Genomic DNA, 15,056 nt, shown 5'->3' on the forward strand with positions numbered 1-15,056 from the left:
GTGAATTTAAACTGTTTAACTACTTTTGACTATATATATAAAATACATCTCATAGTAGAACGATATCTCCAGATAGGCAACAGATGCTTTTACAAACCATAGTCATTCCTATGGGTATTGACCCAGCGCCTTTCTGGGCATATTTATACTTACACAGACATGAGTATTCAAAATCTCTTTCATACTGATATAGCTCGTGTTCGGAAATTTCATGGATGCGCACGATTCATCGATGACATATGTCTTCTAAATGATTGTGGAGAGTTTGGTAAATTGTATGATCATATTTATTCCGCGGGGCTCAAGTTGAAATATGAGCATAATGGGCAACATGACATGCTACATTTCTTGAATTGGACATATCAATAGTGGATGGAATATTTGTCTATAAACTCTTTGACAAGCGAGACAATTTCAAGTTTTCATAGTGAGAATGCCAGATCGCGAAAGTAACATCCCTTCATACATCTTTTATTGCACTGTATTGTCAGAATATTTCCACATTGCTCGTGCAACACTTCTAATATAAGACTTTCTTCCGAAAGTTGCCAGCCTGCACAACAGGATGTTGTCTCAAGGAGGAAAACAACTTAAAATCATCAGATAGTTTCATAAAGCTATGTCAAAATATCCTCTACTTTTTGAAAATTAATACAACGCCTAAAGACATCATACATAACATCAGACTCCGAATAACTTTAGGTGTGGTGGTACCTGTACTGTTTAGGGAGGCAAGGCAGTTGACTGTATTACTTTCGAATCCCCGAAACAGTCGCCGTGGTAAATAACTGATAACACTTATGGAGCTTTTGATGATATTCATTCTTTGCTACATGATAATTGTTATAAACTAATTCTGCTGTCATATCTTCATCATTCATCTGACACCATCTTAGAGAACACATATGATCCACTCTTTGCATTTGTTATATATATATATATATATATATATATATATATATATATATATATATATATATATACAAACTGTCGATTTCCTCAAACTGCGTTGAAAGGCAGTCCCGGTGCCACCGCCAGTCCCTAGTCACGTGACACTCGCTGAGGCTTAATTTTTTCATTATTTTTATACATTGGTAGGTTACTTCATACATCAGACAGTTGGTTCCCTTGGCAACCATGACAACACCGAAGAAGGAGGCAAGTTGACCCACACGTTCGATGGTCTCGGCACAGTTGCTTCCTTCAAATTCAACAGCGGACATGCAGAATTTTCGACAAGGTAAAGCGACACTGACCGCTACTTTGAACCTCGTTGAGGTCAATCCCCTCATGCCGTTGTAGGTCACCGAGAGGTCAGGTTTCATGAAGTAGTTACCAGAGAATAATCAATGTTTAATGTAATGTAATGTCGAATGTTGTCCTATTCTTAGGAAAGTTGATAAAAACTTGGCTTTGTTTCTTTTCTGAGTTTCTGATTTTGTGCTGATGCGTACATAGGAAGCGCTGGTTTAAGATTACGTTCACCCATCTTCCCCACACTCTGGTGAAAGGGTGAAAGTGGTAACGCGCATGTACTGTTAGAGAGTCAGGGTCGTCGGAACTGCGCCTGAGCGACTTCCTTGTTAGCTCCGCTGTCAACGACGCGTAGCTTATGAAATAGACTGACTTTCCGTTGTTGTAGTCGTCGTCGTCCGTCGTCCGTCCGTCGTCCGTTAACAATTGTCTATTTCTCTGAAACAGGATGTCTTAATGCTTTGAAATTTGATTTGCAGTTCACTTTGGGTGACCTCACTTAAGTTTGTTCAAATCGTGGTGAAATTTGCAAATTTGTATTTTTGGGCATTTTTTGCTGTTTTTGGTAAAAAAATCTTCTTCTCTGAAACCGTATGTCCTATTGCTTTGAAATTTGATATGCAGTTCTATTAGGGTTACTTCAGTTAGATTTGTTCAAACGTAGTGAAATTTGCATATTTGTATTTTCAAGGCAATTGTGGTCAAAAAATCTTTAAAAACCTTCTTCAAAACTATAGGTCAGTTAGCTTTGATATTTTGTATATTGGTTCCTAGGGATGGCCTATTTCAGATCTGTTAAAATGCGCGGAAATATGTAAATTTGAATTTTTAAGGAAATTTTTATCATTTTTGGTGAACATTTATTTCACCAAACCGCTTGTCTGACAGCTTTGATATTTGGCATACACAGGTTTATAGGGATCAGCAAAGTGTGATATATTCAAATTATGATGAAATCTACAAGTTTGTAATTTTAGGGCAATTTTTGGTCAAAAAATGTGTTTCTCAAAAAGTACTCGTCTCATAGCTTTGATATCTTGATAGCTGTCGCTCGTGCACGTATCACATCGTGAACTGGTCAAAATCTCGTGGTATACCGTCGCTGGGTGTGATTTATTGCTTACTTACTGTTGCTCATAAGTTCCAGTGCGGGCTAGAATTAAGTTGTGGGCAAAAAACATCGCACATTGCTTTATTGTTAGGCTGGATATTAGGTACTTCGATGTGATTGATGGAGTAGGGAAAGCAACGGTATCTTATAGGCGATGCAAAAATGCTTGAAAATATAGGAAAACTTATAGCGAAGGAAACATAAGATGTGATACACTTTTTTTCTTGTCTCAAAGTATTTTCACCATCGAAAGTACCAGAAGTATGACCGTTTCTCATTGAAGTCAGTCAGTTAAAGGTAGAATGCGCCTCAGGGACAGATATTCGGACTCCCAAAGTTTTACAATTCTTTTCTTATCTAACACTTGTGGGAGCTCATTTTAAAGCTCTTGGGGTAAGAAATATTTTCACTTTCTTACTTTTTCGAAAATCGAAAATTCTATTTTCCCCCGAAGAGTTAACACAGAACGGCCATGCTGAATTTCAAATAAGGGTAAATATTGGGTAATTTGTTTCTCTAGTACTAAAATGTGCACGGTGATCCCTGATTTTCATTCTATTTGGTTGTATCTGCAAGTTCATTCACTTAGTCTAGAGCAAAGTGACTAGTTTAAACCAATTTGACGCTTCTGTTTCTATTTATGTAAAACCAGATTCTACGTGACGCAGCCGTACAAGATATTTGATTACTACAGCAGGGACATGGACAAGTCCAAGGTCGCATGGGGAACGATCTTTAGTCCGATGGTAGGTTTTAACCTTCAGTGAAGTTCTATTGTAGTTAGATTTCAAGTATGAAGTTTATCAATAAACTGTCGACAGTCCCTCGTGCCTTCTGTGTTTAGAATACCGACGGAACATGTGAGGGAAAGTGTCATAGAATAGGCACGAACCTTATGATTTACCCACATACAATCGAGAATCCGAGGCTTGAGGGCGTGTTCCTAATTGCTCGAGCTGTCCCAACTCCCCACTATTATCGTCTGTCCTCTATGGATGTGTCGTCCTTGTCTATCTCCCAATACCTGCAATATTGATGGTAAAAACCCTTTCGAGATAAATGTTAAACCTTAAAGAAAGACAGACTTCTTTAGTGCAACAGATTTAATATAAAACAAATCGCCAAATCAGATCTACGTGTTGAAATGTTTAAGAGAGATGAGAGAGGAGAGAGAGAGAGAGAGAGTCTGTGCCATATGAATTTGAAAATTATTGCCATGAGTTTTATTCTTTCCGAAGTCAACGATATCGCCTTTGCAAATAAACTTTGCGAAGAAAGGTTTGAGAGCTATCTTTCTTTTTGCTACAAACGTTATATTGTTAAAGGGCCAAATGACATGTCAACCCAAAAATATTTTTTCTCCGTGATTTTATCACCTCCAGCATCAACAGCAGCTCTCGAAATGGTCTGGATTCAACGACTATGTCAACGATAATCCTAACGTGGCTTTCTGGAAGATAGGTGACAACGTACAGGCTATGTCAGAAGCCCTTGCCGGTAGGTGAACACAACAAACGTTATTTATAGGATATGACGAGAGAATATATATATCTCATTTCTGTACGACAACATAGCACAAATATTTTAAACATTTTTACAAATTAAATGTTTTGAATGTTACGTTTCTTACCTTATAGTCTCACCTGCGCTTTTATTTGGGTAATTAATATAAGCATGTGCGCGTGCACGCACCCACGCACTCATGAGTGAGTAAATGTGAAACTATGTATGTATGTATGTATGTATGTATGTATGTATGTATGTATGTATGTATGTATGTATGTATGTATGTATGTATGTATGTATGTATGTATGTATGTGCAATGACTAACACAGTTTCATGAATAATTATATGTGTATTGAAGAACGGATATAATTGATTGTTTATGAGTCAAAATATTTACTGCAAGACATCAATACATTGTTTGACAGTGAGCTTGTGAGTTGTATCAGTAAAGCGAAGCAAATTAGTCTGTGCGATTTTATTGATTATAATCCTGTTTTTGTGATCAGGTATTTGGTTCACACTGGATACGCTCGAGTCTAAGGGACTTTATCCGTTCAAGGATACGAATCTGGGCTTACCGTCTTACATGGTCAGTTTGAACAACCCCGCGCACGAGCAAACCGACGAAGATGGCGTGACAGTCTATGGATCAACGGTGATGTATGACGTCAGCGATATTACCAGTGTGAATGCTACGTGAGTACAATCGTAACGGCATATATCCATCGGACATATCCGTACATGCGACGCTAATCTCTTCTCTCTGCCCTATCTTTCTGTATAAATTCTCCTCTCGCTTTCAGTTATTTCAGTGTTTTCGCGTACCACTCGCGAATCTTGAAACAAAACCTTTCACGTTCATTTTTTGCTCCCTGACTTTCTCATTCAAAAGGCGCTCGGGGTTTTGTGGGTGTGGACATGCCCAATATGTTACTAACTGAAGCCCAAGGAAGTAAATTCTTTGTTTTGGGTCCATTCAAAATTCCAAAAGATCAACGAGTAAGTGCTTACAAACCACACACATATCAATTTGCCTATTTAATTCATGGTTTTATCATGTTGCAGCCCCATTCCTGTGACTTAGTACTTTTAAAAATTAGTTTTACCACACCTAATGGTTCAATGGCCTCATGTGATATGACTGCCCTAAGGAAGCATTTTGTCAGATGTAAAACTCAAGGCCTGGTTCAATTTTTTGACAGAATATCGCCAATCATGGAAAATTCTGCAAGAAAAGTCTGTGCTTTTCCCGAAATCGTCGAAAACCTCGGCGCGCGGGACGCAAAACAAAGAATTTACTTTCATTACTTTAGCCTAAACCACGCCCATCGACGGTATGCCACGAGTATGTTGCACAAACTACAGCGAGTGCATATCTGGCGTGAACTGGTCAAAATTGAGTGGTATATCCGTTGCTCGAGATAGTTTATTGCTATTATATCATAATATATTATATTGAAATTCTGGCGTGAAACGTCAAAAAGGGAATTTTCTCTCGCTGGGAGCTCGTGCCTACTCAAACGCGAATATAGCATGGTTAATTTCACGTCGCAATCAATCACATGGTAGTGTTTGCGCGATCAATATACTTCTGCTATGAAATCATACAGACTATATAAAGACTCATGAGCACCCAATTTTCCGATCGCCTGTGGCTCCGTCCTACCTTTTTGTGCGGCTGTCTGATTTACCATATTGCCTCAGTGTCATTTGTGAAAATCATTGCCCAGCGGGAATAACAGTCAAACGATGAGTAAAACGTTCGATACCCTGAACACAATTTCTCTGTCATAATCTCTACGTCTTACATCTACTCCTTAGGCGATTTCTGTACAAAATCGTCGATGATGAACGTATCCCTATAGCATCGTTTCATGAAGCGGGACCATTTGATCTGAACCAATGCCATTTGAACGACTCGTATCCCGCTCTGAACACTAGAGGGGGCTATATGCACTCATTTTCCATGACGCAGAACTATTTCGTCATGCCGATTTCAGCGTATCTGATCAACGTATGCAGCATTTTCGGCAAGTATTATAATGTGATCATCTTAATCATTGACCACTGTCTATTTGTAATTACTCAAAGTTTGGTGGGCGCCTTTTTAACCTGACGACAACGTATTTGTATGAGTTACGATATCTAATAATGCATTTATGTAGATCACACATATGGCATCATGATCTTCGTCACAGTAGTAAAATTACACATTTTGTTCATTTTCCAATATGTCAGGTTATAGAGAGAGTACAGCTCCGCACATTTAGTCTACATATTATTGGCGTATGATACCGTGGTCTTTTAGGCTTGCAGTTTTGCATGAGTGAAGATTATCTGACAAACTTGTTACAACTGAAGATGGGAAGGGAAGGGGGGGGGGTCTACCAATTAACTCGGTTCCTAATCTTAGCTTTGGCGACTTCCTAGCTCATATTCTGGCGAGGATTGCGCGCAGTGACCAGAAAGGTGTAGGAACAAATATATATCTGGCTCTTCTGTGATCTCACTTCAAACGAACAGCCAAAGTGAGAGGAAGTGCTAATTAAAGGCAGTATGCGCCTCGAAAGAGAAAGACTTAAACTTTTGGCCAATATATTTTTCGACGAAACTTCCAACCGTTTTCTTACCAAATAAAGAATCAGAATCCGAAATTACCTTGCAAGGTTTTGTACAAGAGAAACAAATTACCTAACATTGACCGATATTTAAATTCAAAATGGCCGCCATCTTTGAGTTGATTCTACGGGGAAAAATTATAGTAAAATGTTCGATTTTCAAAAAAAATAAAAAAAAAACAAACCCAAAACCCCCCAAAAATAAGACGTTGTATTGTAGTTTAATTGCCAGAGCTTTGAAATGAGTCTTCCTAAGTAGTAGACCAGAAAAGAATTGAAAACTGAGAGTGCGCACATCTAGCCCCGAGGAGCCATGCGTTCTACCTTGAATAATGTTAATATTTAACACATTCTTATGCTTCTGTAGTGTCTAATCCCCTTGACCCGGAAATGCCATTTTTTCTCGGCAATTGGCAGTTTTCCGACACCAAGCCAACCAGGTTCGTCATCATCAGTAGATCCACCAATCAGGTTGTCGGAGAGTTTTCAACCCCTGATGGCCTTTTTATAACTCACCAGGTAATTATGAACCTATTGCTTAATAAAAATGTACAGGACGGCTAGATATTAAAATGGCAACGCCTTCGTGTAAAATCTTTGTACATCTCATTTTTATTACAACTCTCCATGTTGGAATCTTGAACTCTGGTGCAGAGAGCGATGACAAGAGTGCCGCTGACTGAAGTACGCCCGATCTTCGGTGTTAATGAACCATCAAAATGCAAACTTCTCCGGAAATGTTTTAGTGACATCTGCTCATACATCAGTGCAAAATCAATGCAGTATTACTGTCTTGGGATTCTTACCCTCTCTGTAGAGTACCTATTAACCTAGCCAACGCATCTCACAGCTGCACAGAACAACACTAATCTCTACGGGACTAAGATAGGATCATTAGGGGATCACAGCTCAGCTACTCATCCTACATATACAAAGCAAACGTGAACTCTCAGTCAAGATATGTTGTCGTTGTATTTGGCAATCGTAGGACAGTCTGTTTGGTACGACAAGATATACCTGTACAGGAACAGAATAACCAAACCGATTTCATAAAGTAAAAATTGTGAATAATGAATGAATGAAACTGTAAAATACATAAACTAACAGCTCTGGGCGTCTGAGTACCGAACCACGTAACGATGTCCTGCACCACATCACCACGCCGCCAACGATAGCAAATTTGCTGTGTTTCGTTTACAGTGTTAGTCTCGTTTGAGCGTACTCATGACTTTGCTTGTTGTTCTGTGTCTTCACACAGTTGAGCTCCTATGAACTAGACGGCAAAATGTATCTGGACATGTTGACCTATCAAGGGAACATCTACTGGCATTTCTATATTGATGAACTGATGGCCGGACCTGTAAGTTAGAAATCCTGTATTAACCCTTTGAGTACCAAAAGTCAATTTTGTCACTCCTACAACATATAACCCATACTTTTTCAGATCAAGACAATTTTTTCCAAGATTTTCTCCAAACTTTTGATCAAAATCTATAGCCACTGACAAATATCCACTCTATCCAAAATTATAAAAAAATCTACAGAAAAATCCGTAAAATTGGTAAATGTTGTACTCAAATACTTGTGGAAGAATTACAGCACCTAAAGGGTTAGGTATAACCATGGAGGTAAAAAATAATTACCTCCATGACACAATTAAACTATTCGTGTATGTGTTTGTCACAGTGTATCACATAAGAAGTCGTTGTTAGTGGCGAGAATCTTGAAATACACACGAGAGAGAGAGAGAGAGAGAGAGAGAGAGAGAGAGAGAGAGAGAGAGAGAGAGAGAGAGAGAGAGAGAGAGAGAGAGAGAGAGAGGTGTCTTCAACCACGCATACTGACAGAGCATGCGCAGATATAAAGAAAATAAAGACATAATTTATTGTGACAAAACCGAAAGCTTCTATAGGAAAACAGTCAGGCGTTCTAAGGGGTCCTCCCGTAGTACAAGAAAATATAACCCCTTAGAATTATGATGATTTGTAAAATTGTTTTTGGATCGTTAGTCTTTCTTGTATCTAACAGAAATAGGAGACAGTCGACAGGTGAACAAAGGGTAAATTTGTCGCTTTAAGGTAGAACGCTCCGCGGGCACTGATTTACGGACTCTCAGAATTTTACATTGCATTAATGCTTTACAACAAGTGTGGGCTATTTTTACGCTCATGGAGTAAAATATTCACTGTTTTACTCTGTTGAAATCGATAATATCATAAGTCCCCACAGAGTTAATACATTGAAGGCGGCCATTTTGAATTGCATGAGTTTGGACTTTGTTGTTAAAGAACCAAATTTTGCCCAATAGCCCCTTTTTTCCGTAATTTCGAAAGGCGATGATTAACACTTTCCTTACGGAAAATTTGACACACAATGAACAACCGTCACTTTCAACAAACCGCAGACTTTGTGCAATCCAATGGACAGAACGGCACTTCTTTGCACGGTACATTCTTTGTATAATTTGACAAATTGAATGGAAACATTTGAGAGAAACGGACGTTAGCCTGCTAAAGTTGAAAGAAATATTAAACTTCCACTGGAAACTTATAAAGGCAGAAAATATTTGAGAAGATACATGTCTACAGCCATATTCTATGCCTTTTAAAATTTGAAATGAAGGGATAAATGCAATAGGTACAGAACAAGGTAATAACCAGTCATGGTGCATTTTCAGTAAATCACCTATTTCTCTGCCAGGTCATTAACCTTACCCTGTTATTCTGCTGTATATTGCTGCAGCAATAATTGTATATAGTAAGGGAATTGAGGAATAAAGAAAGAGACTCAATGAAATGCCGTCATGAGAAAATCATCGACCGTAGCTTTCCATAAGAAATGAGTGTTATTGTGATTGCTCCCGCTAAAAGATTTCTGTGTTGCATACTGCAGTAAACATGGTCGTCTGCAACATGCTTTTAACTATATTGTCATTCCAACTGCGTTGTTTTGCAAATTGGAACAAATACACTATGTGTTGTGTATGTATGAAAGTGCTTTTTTCGACTATTTTAAAGATTTACTTTCTCTTTAGCGTGGTATGCGGACGAGGGTGGAGAGATTTGTCGTGGACATGTCTGATTGGTCCCTTGAAGAGAGAGTCGAGCTCTTCCCATCACGTGATCATGAACTATTGGAATTTTCCACCGTAAACTACCAATATCACAATGCGAAGCCCTACAAGTATGCCTACATGGTTGGATTCGATCCTCTACCTAATGTCTTGATAAAGGTGAGATGAAAGGTCACAGGTCATAGATCTGAGAATTGCAACTCGGGGGAGAGGTAAAACTCTCATTTTATTTAGGGTGATGTACTAGATCTGTGAACCCATAGTCGTGCTACACATATGCAGAATTTCCAAAATTTTGAGTAATAAATATGTCGGATCAAGAAGCAATCAAACTTTATCTTAGATTTCCGAATTTGAACGTGTTAATTTTCCAGTTTTGTGAATACCTTTTTTTCGCAAAGGAAGCAAGACTAAAACATTTTAAAGATATCCTTCCCTACAAATTCGTTCGGATTGATAATCACCCCCTCCCCTAAACCAACTTTAGTGGCCCATCTCTAAATGTTAACCTTCTCAAAAAAGTGCAAGACATCCGCATTGTCAATAATGTGTTTTTTACAAGAACAGCAATAGAGGCATAAAATGAGCCATACATGGAGACGTAACGAGGACAAAGATGAGGAATGTGAATCATTTTTTGACGAAACGTCGTGTACTTTTTGCAGCTGAATGTGGATACGGGCGAATCCGTGTACTGGGGGCCATACGATGGTCTACTGCCCGGCGAACCAATCTTTGTGGCCACACCTGGCTCGACATCTGAAGACGACGGTGTTGTTATTGCCAATGTTTTGGATTCAAACGCCGAGAAAGGTAAGGAATTATCACGTGAATTTGTATTCCTTAGATTTCTAGACCTCCAGATCAATCAATGAGACCGAATTTAGTTCAAATTTCTCTTCTTGTACCTCGTTGCCGCCGAGACTAGACGACATGTTGCGACGAGAGAAATGAGCATTTCATTTCGTTCAAAAGATGACATCACACATAAGCCAATATTGAACATCCTTAGGCTGGTACTGTTTCCTTGGCTGATGTTGGTAAAATAAAATTTGTTGAACCAACATGAAAAAAACCACGAAAACATATTGAAATACCGATTGCGCAACTTACAATAGTTTGCAGGTGTGTGATGTCCAAAGTTATCATCATCATCAACTGAATTTTAGTCCGAAAATCCACTAGAATTCATTTGTCAACAATAAAAAATTGTTCAGGGATGACCTTTTGGTCACCTACCTGTTCGACGTTTGCCTAGTTTGAAGAGGTGGACTATGGATGTGTTGCGACGAGAAATTCCTGATTATTTGTGTTAGTTGTGTTCAACTTTTGAGTATCACCCTTTCCAGTGATTGAAATTGGCTTACAGATTATATATAATGCATATTGTACAGCAAGTTGTGTTTGCAAAGCTAGGAATACTTTTAACCCAACCATACTTTTTAGTCCTCGCGGACGCAGTCCCGCGGGGACGTATATAGATTGGGTCCGTCCGTCCGTCCGTCCGTGTTTCCATGCGTCCATCCGTCAGCAGCCGTTTCTCTGTCACCCATGAGCTGATTTGTTTCAAACTATGTCCAAGGATAAAGTACTGTGGCATACATATGCACGTCAATTTATTTAGCGATACGATCCAAAATGGCCGCCGGGCGGCCATTTTGTAGCGAATTTTTCACATTTTTGAACCATAACTCAACTATCCCTGAACCAATTTCGTTTAATGTTAATTGGTACACAGATAAAGTACTATGGCATATATATGCACGTCAATTTATTTCGCGATACGATCCCATATGGCCTCCTGGCAGACATTTTGTTGCGATTTTTTCATGTTTTTGAACAATAACTCAACTATCCTTGAACCGATTTCGTTCAATGTTGGTACACAGATAAAGTACTATGGCATATACATGCACGTCAATTTCTTTTGCGATGCGATCCAATATGGCCGGCCGGGCGGCCATTTTGTTGCGATTGTTTATGTTTTTGAACCATAACTCAACTATCACTGAACAGATTTCGTTCAAACTTGGCACACAAATTCAAGCAACAGCCTACAAGAGTATAAACTGTTTCAATTTTACGATCACGTCACCACATATTACAACATTCTGCTGAACTTTTATCTTTCAGTTCATACTGTTTGTATATATATCTCGAAAGACTTGGGGCAAGTCTACGTCACTTGTATCAGCAAAATCGTTTAATATTTCAAGTTTCCTGTTTATTAATTTATATCACTTGGAACAAATTAAGGTAGTATGCGCCTCGATAATGAAAGACTCAAACTTTTGCTCAAACATTTCTCGAAGAATCTTCCAACCACTTCCTTTAAAAACCGTGTAAAGCTAAGTAATGGAGAAGCAAATTACTAAATACTTACCGATATTTGAAATTTAAAATGGCCGCCATCCCTGTGTTAAGTAAGGGAGAAAAAATTATTTTCGATTTTCGAAAAACTAAGACGGTGAAAATTTTCTTACACCAAGCGCTTAAAACTGAGCCCCACGAGTGGTACATCAGAAAAGAATTATAAAAATTTGAGAGTCCAATTGTCTTTCAGTGAGGCGTATTTACACTTAATTAAATTTTAGGTGGAGCTTCACGTTGCCAACACAGTTTTTTCAAAAGAATATTTCTCAAAAACGACAAGGAAATTCCCGTCATACTATACAAAAAAAGCAGAGAATTCAAAGTTTGGTATTGTAGCAACAGTTTACTCGAAAGATGAACGGGTGTATATTTGGGGTAAAAACCTTAATTTTGGTATTAATGATAAAAAGTAACGTAAGTCAAAAACTTGATACTATTTTCTGAAATGTAATATTTCACTTGAAAGAAGAGTATATGTAAAAAAACCGACTATTTTATTTTGCATTATCTATCCTCATTCTAAAATGGCATGGGTTGAAAGATTGACACTAAAAGTGATTAAAACATGATAAGCAAAATTAAAATGCCTCTTATTCTAAATGTAAGCACTTTATTGCCAAACAAAATAGTCTTATGTTATATAGCATCTAAAGAACATATGTGAAATTTCAGAAAATTTGACCAAGCCAGAGTGGAGTTAAATTGTTTGGAAATCTTGAAATTGGGAGAAAAGGAACGACAGGAAATCGGATGATTTGCATACATTTGCAACATTTGCATAAATTAACACATCTTTATCTGCTTGACAAGCTAAAAGGTGAACTCAACCAAAATTTTAATCTTTAACCAAAATTTTAATCTTTGGTTGACAATTGAATAGTCGCAAAATAGTGATTTTGAGGAAAAGTACGCTGCTTTGGGTGCAGCGCCCCCTGAAGGTACATCAACGCGCTTATCGTTTATTTCTTGACTTATTTTGTGTAAGTTGTTCTCATTTGGGATTCGTTTCAGGGATGGTCGTTGTGCTGGATGCTGCCACTTTCACAGAACTCGGTCGGGTCATTTCACCCGAGGTCATGCCCTTTGGACTCCACAGTAAGTTCATTCATCAGGACTTTGAGCCAATACCGAAGCCTACAACGGTGTCAGCTGCGAGCCAACCGGTCATAAGAAGTGTCTACATTCTACTGGTGTCTTCTTTAGTTTTATTATCTTTATGAGTAGGTCCGTAACACCTTCAAAGAGTGACTGTATTATTTCATAACTTCCAACAGTATGATATTTTAGGTCAAGGTCACACGCTCCTTGAAAATAAATGTTTTAATTTAATACTCACACGCCGTATATTAAAACTTTAAACTTTTCTATTTCATTACCGTAACTGATCACATGGGTCACGTGCACCGTGCCCACGTATGGAGTACAAAGACAAATTACATTAAATATAATGTTATATGAAAGTGAAAATGATTATAATTTTCTTTGTCTTAAGGTAGCATGCACCTCGAAAGTGAAAGATTTAAACTTTTGCTCAAACTTTCCTCATTAAAACTTCCAACCATTCTCTTACCAAATCACCAATAAAAATCGGGGGTCACTGTTCAAAGTTTTAAACTAGCGAAACAAGTTACCCAACATTTTGCGATATTTGAAATTCACAATGGCCGCCATTCCTATGTTAACACTATGGGGTATAAATTCAAAATGGCCGCCATCCTGGGTTAACTCTATGGGAAAATTTCAACTCGTATGGGGGAAAGCCGGTGAAACTTTTTCTTTTTCCAAGAGCTTTAAAATTAACCCACAAGTGTTGAATTGTAGAAATATGAGAGTTTGATTATCTGTCCCCGAGGCGTTTTCTACCTTAAATGCTCATGAGCTGCAACTTTTAACATTATTTTCATGATTTTATATTTGTATTAAAATTAATTCATAGAAATGTTCTGACTCGGAGATGTTTATTCAAGCATAATTATCCACTGAGTAGGACTGCATGGGGAGGTTTCAGTAAGACAATAATAAACGGGTGCCGTACCCAAATATGGCCACCTCCAAGCAGCTACATGATAAACGCGTAAATGGCGCATGCACACATTTTAATCTTTACAAATATAACATGGTGCAACCGACTGAACGGACGGGAAAGGGATTCCCTCCACTTTGACGAAAAAGTCTTCGTCTTTCACCTAATATGGCAAGATTTTGAAAATGGCGGGAAATTTAAAATGGGCGAAAATCTGTTCAATTTATTGCCTATTCTGCCACAAGCAAATGTTGTTGAGGCACAGTTAATGACTATATCGTTCAGTTTGTAGATTGCAATGAATATCTTAGGAAATTGGCGGTACCTCGAGGATGGACAAATTTCGCACAGTTGCAGCCTTTAAGTTTGGCGGAAAATTTCAAATTTTCGCTTTTCACACCATGAGAGAGCGAAAACATAATTTTTCAAACGTGTTTCAACACAAGCGCACGAAGCTTTTGACCTGAAAATAATTGTAGGATATTGTGGCTTTAAGAACTCTCCAAGGTGTCGTTCTGACCAAAATATGCAAATTCGTTTCTATTTGTATTTTCATAAAAATCTGATTATAGAATATTTTAGACAAGATGTTAACTTTATGACACTAAGCTTATATATGCTTTAGTAATACGTACTTTATATGTCAGTCTGTACATTACATTCAAACCATGACACCGTACTGTAATAAAGGAATTTGTACACCGAACAATTCTTACATTGACATTGTAAAAACGAACACAGTTCAGTATAAGTATGTACATATGTACATACAATGGAATAACTCTACTCATATGTGCAAGTACACATGTACATAAACGTACTTGCACATATGAGAAGAGTAAATCCAGTGTATGTGCTTGTATGTATGTATGTATGTATGTATGTATGTATGTATGTATGTAAGAAACAAGCGTGACTAAATGAAATTATTTATTTTTCACCAAATTTGTCATTATTACACCCAAAAGTTCAGAGATTAAAATGTTTATTTGATCAAATATTTTAACCTTCCAGTATTGTGGACTTTGTTAAACAACACGATTGGAACTAATTCTGGATAATTGGATCTTTATTTTTTCAAATTTCTCAAAATTGTT

At 37.8% G+C, this 15,056-nt stretch overlaps 1 protein-coding gene across 4 annotated transcripts in view; it reads left to right on the forward strand.

Annotated features, from left to right (window-relative positions):
- LOC139133502 (beta,beta-carotene 15,15'-dioxygenase-like) overlaps positions 1-14,667 on the forward strand; it is a 37,937-nt gene extending 23,270 nt beyond the window's left edge. For all 4 annotated transcript variants that reach the window (XM_070700137.1, XM_070700139.1, XM_070700136.1 and 1 more), the window contains 10 exons: positions 1,099-1,240; positions 3,018-3,111; positions 3,748-3,862; positions 4,379-4,568; positions 5,694-5,902; positions 6,858-7,009; positions 7,749-7,850; positions 9,525-9,722; positions 10,229-10,376; positions 12,948-14,667. In XM_070700137.1, the coding sequence (XP_070556238.1) occupies positions 1,099-1,240; positions 3,018-3,111; positions 3,748-3,862; positions 4,379-4,568; positions 5,694-5,902; positions 6,858-7,009; positions 7,749-7,850; positions 9,525-9,722; positions 10,229-10,376; positions 12,948-13,156 (1,559 nt within the window). In that variant the 3' untranslated portion in view covers positions 13,157-14,667. The remainder of the gene's footprint in view (positions 1-1,098; positions 1,241-3,017; positions 3,112-3,747; positions 3,863-4,378; positions 4,569-5,693; positions 5,903-6,857; positions 7,010-7,748; positions 7,851-9,524; positions 9,723-10,228; positions 10,377-12,947) is intronic.
- The last annotated feature ends 389 nt before the right edge of the window (positions 14,668-15,056 follow it).

Source organism: Ptychodera flava, chromosome 5 (assembly GCF_041260155.1).
Source record: "Ptychodera flava strain L36383 chromosome 5, AS_Pfla_20210202, whole genome shotgun sequence".
Classification (NCBI taxonomy): Eukaryota; Metazoa; Hemichordata; class Enteropneusta; family Ptychoderidae; genus Ptychodera; species Ptychodera flava.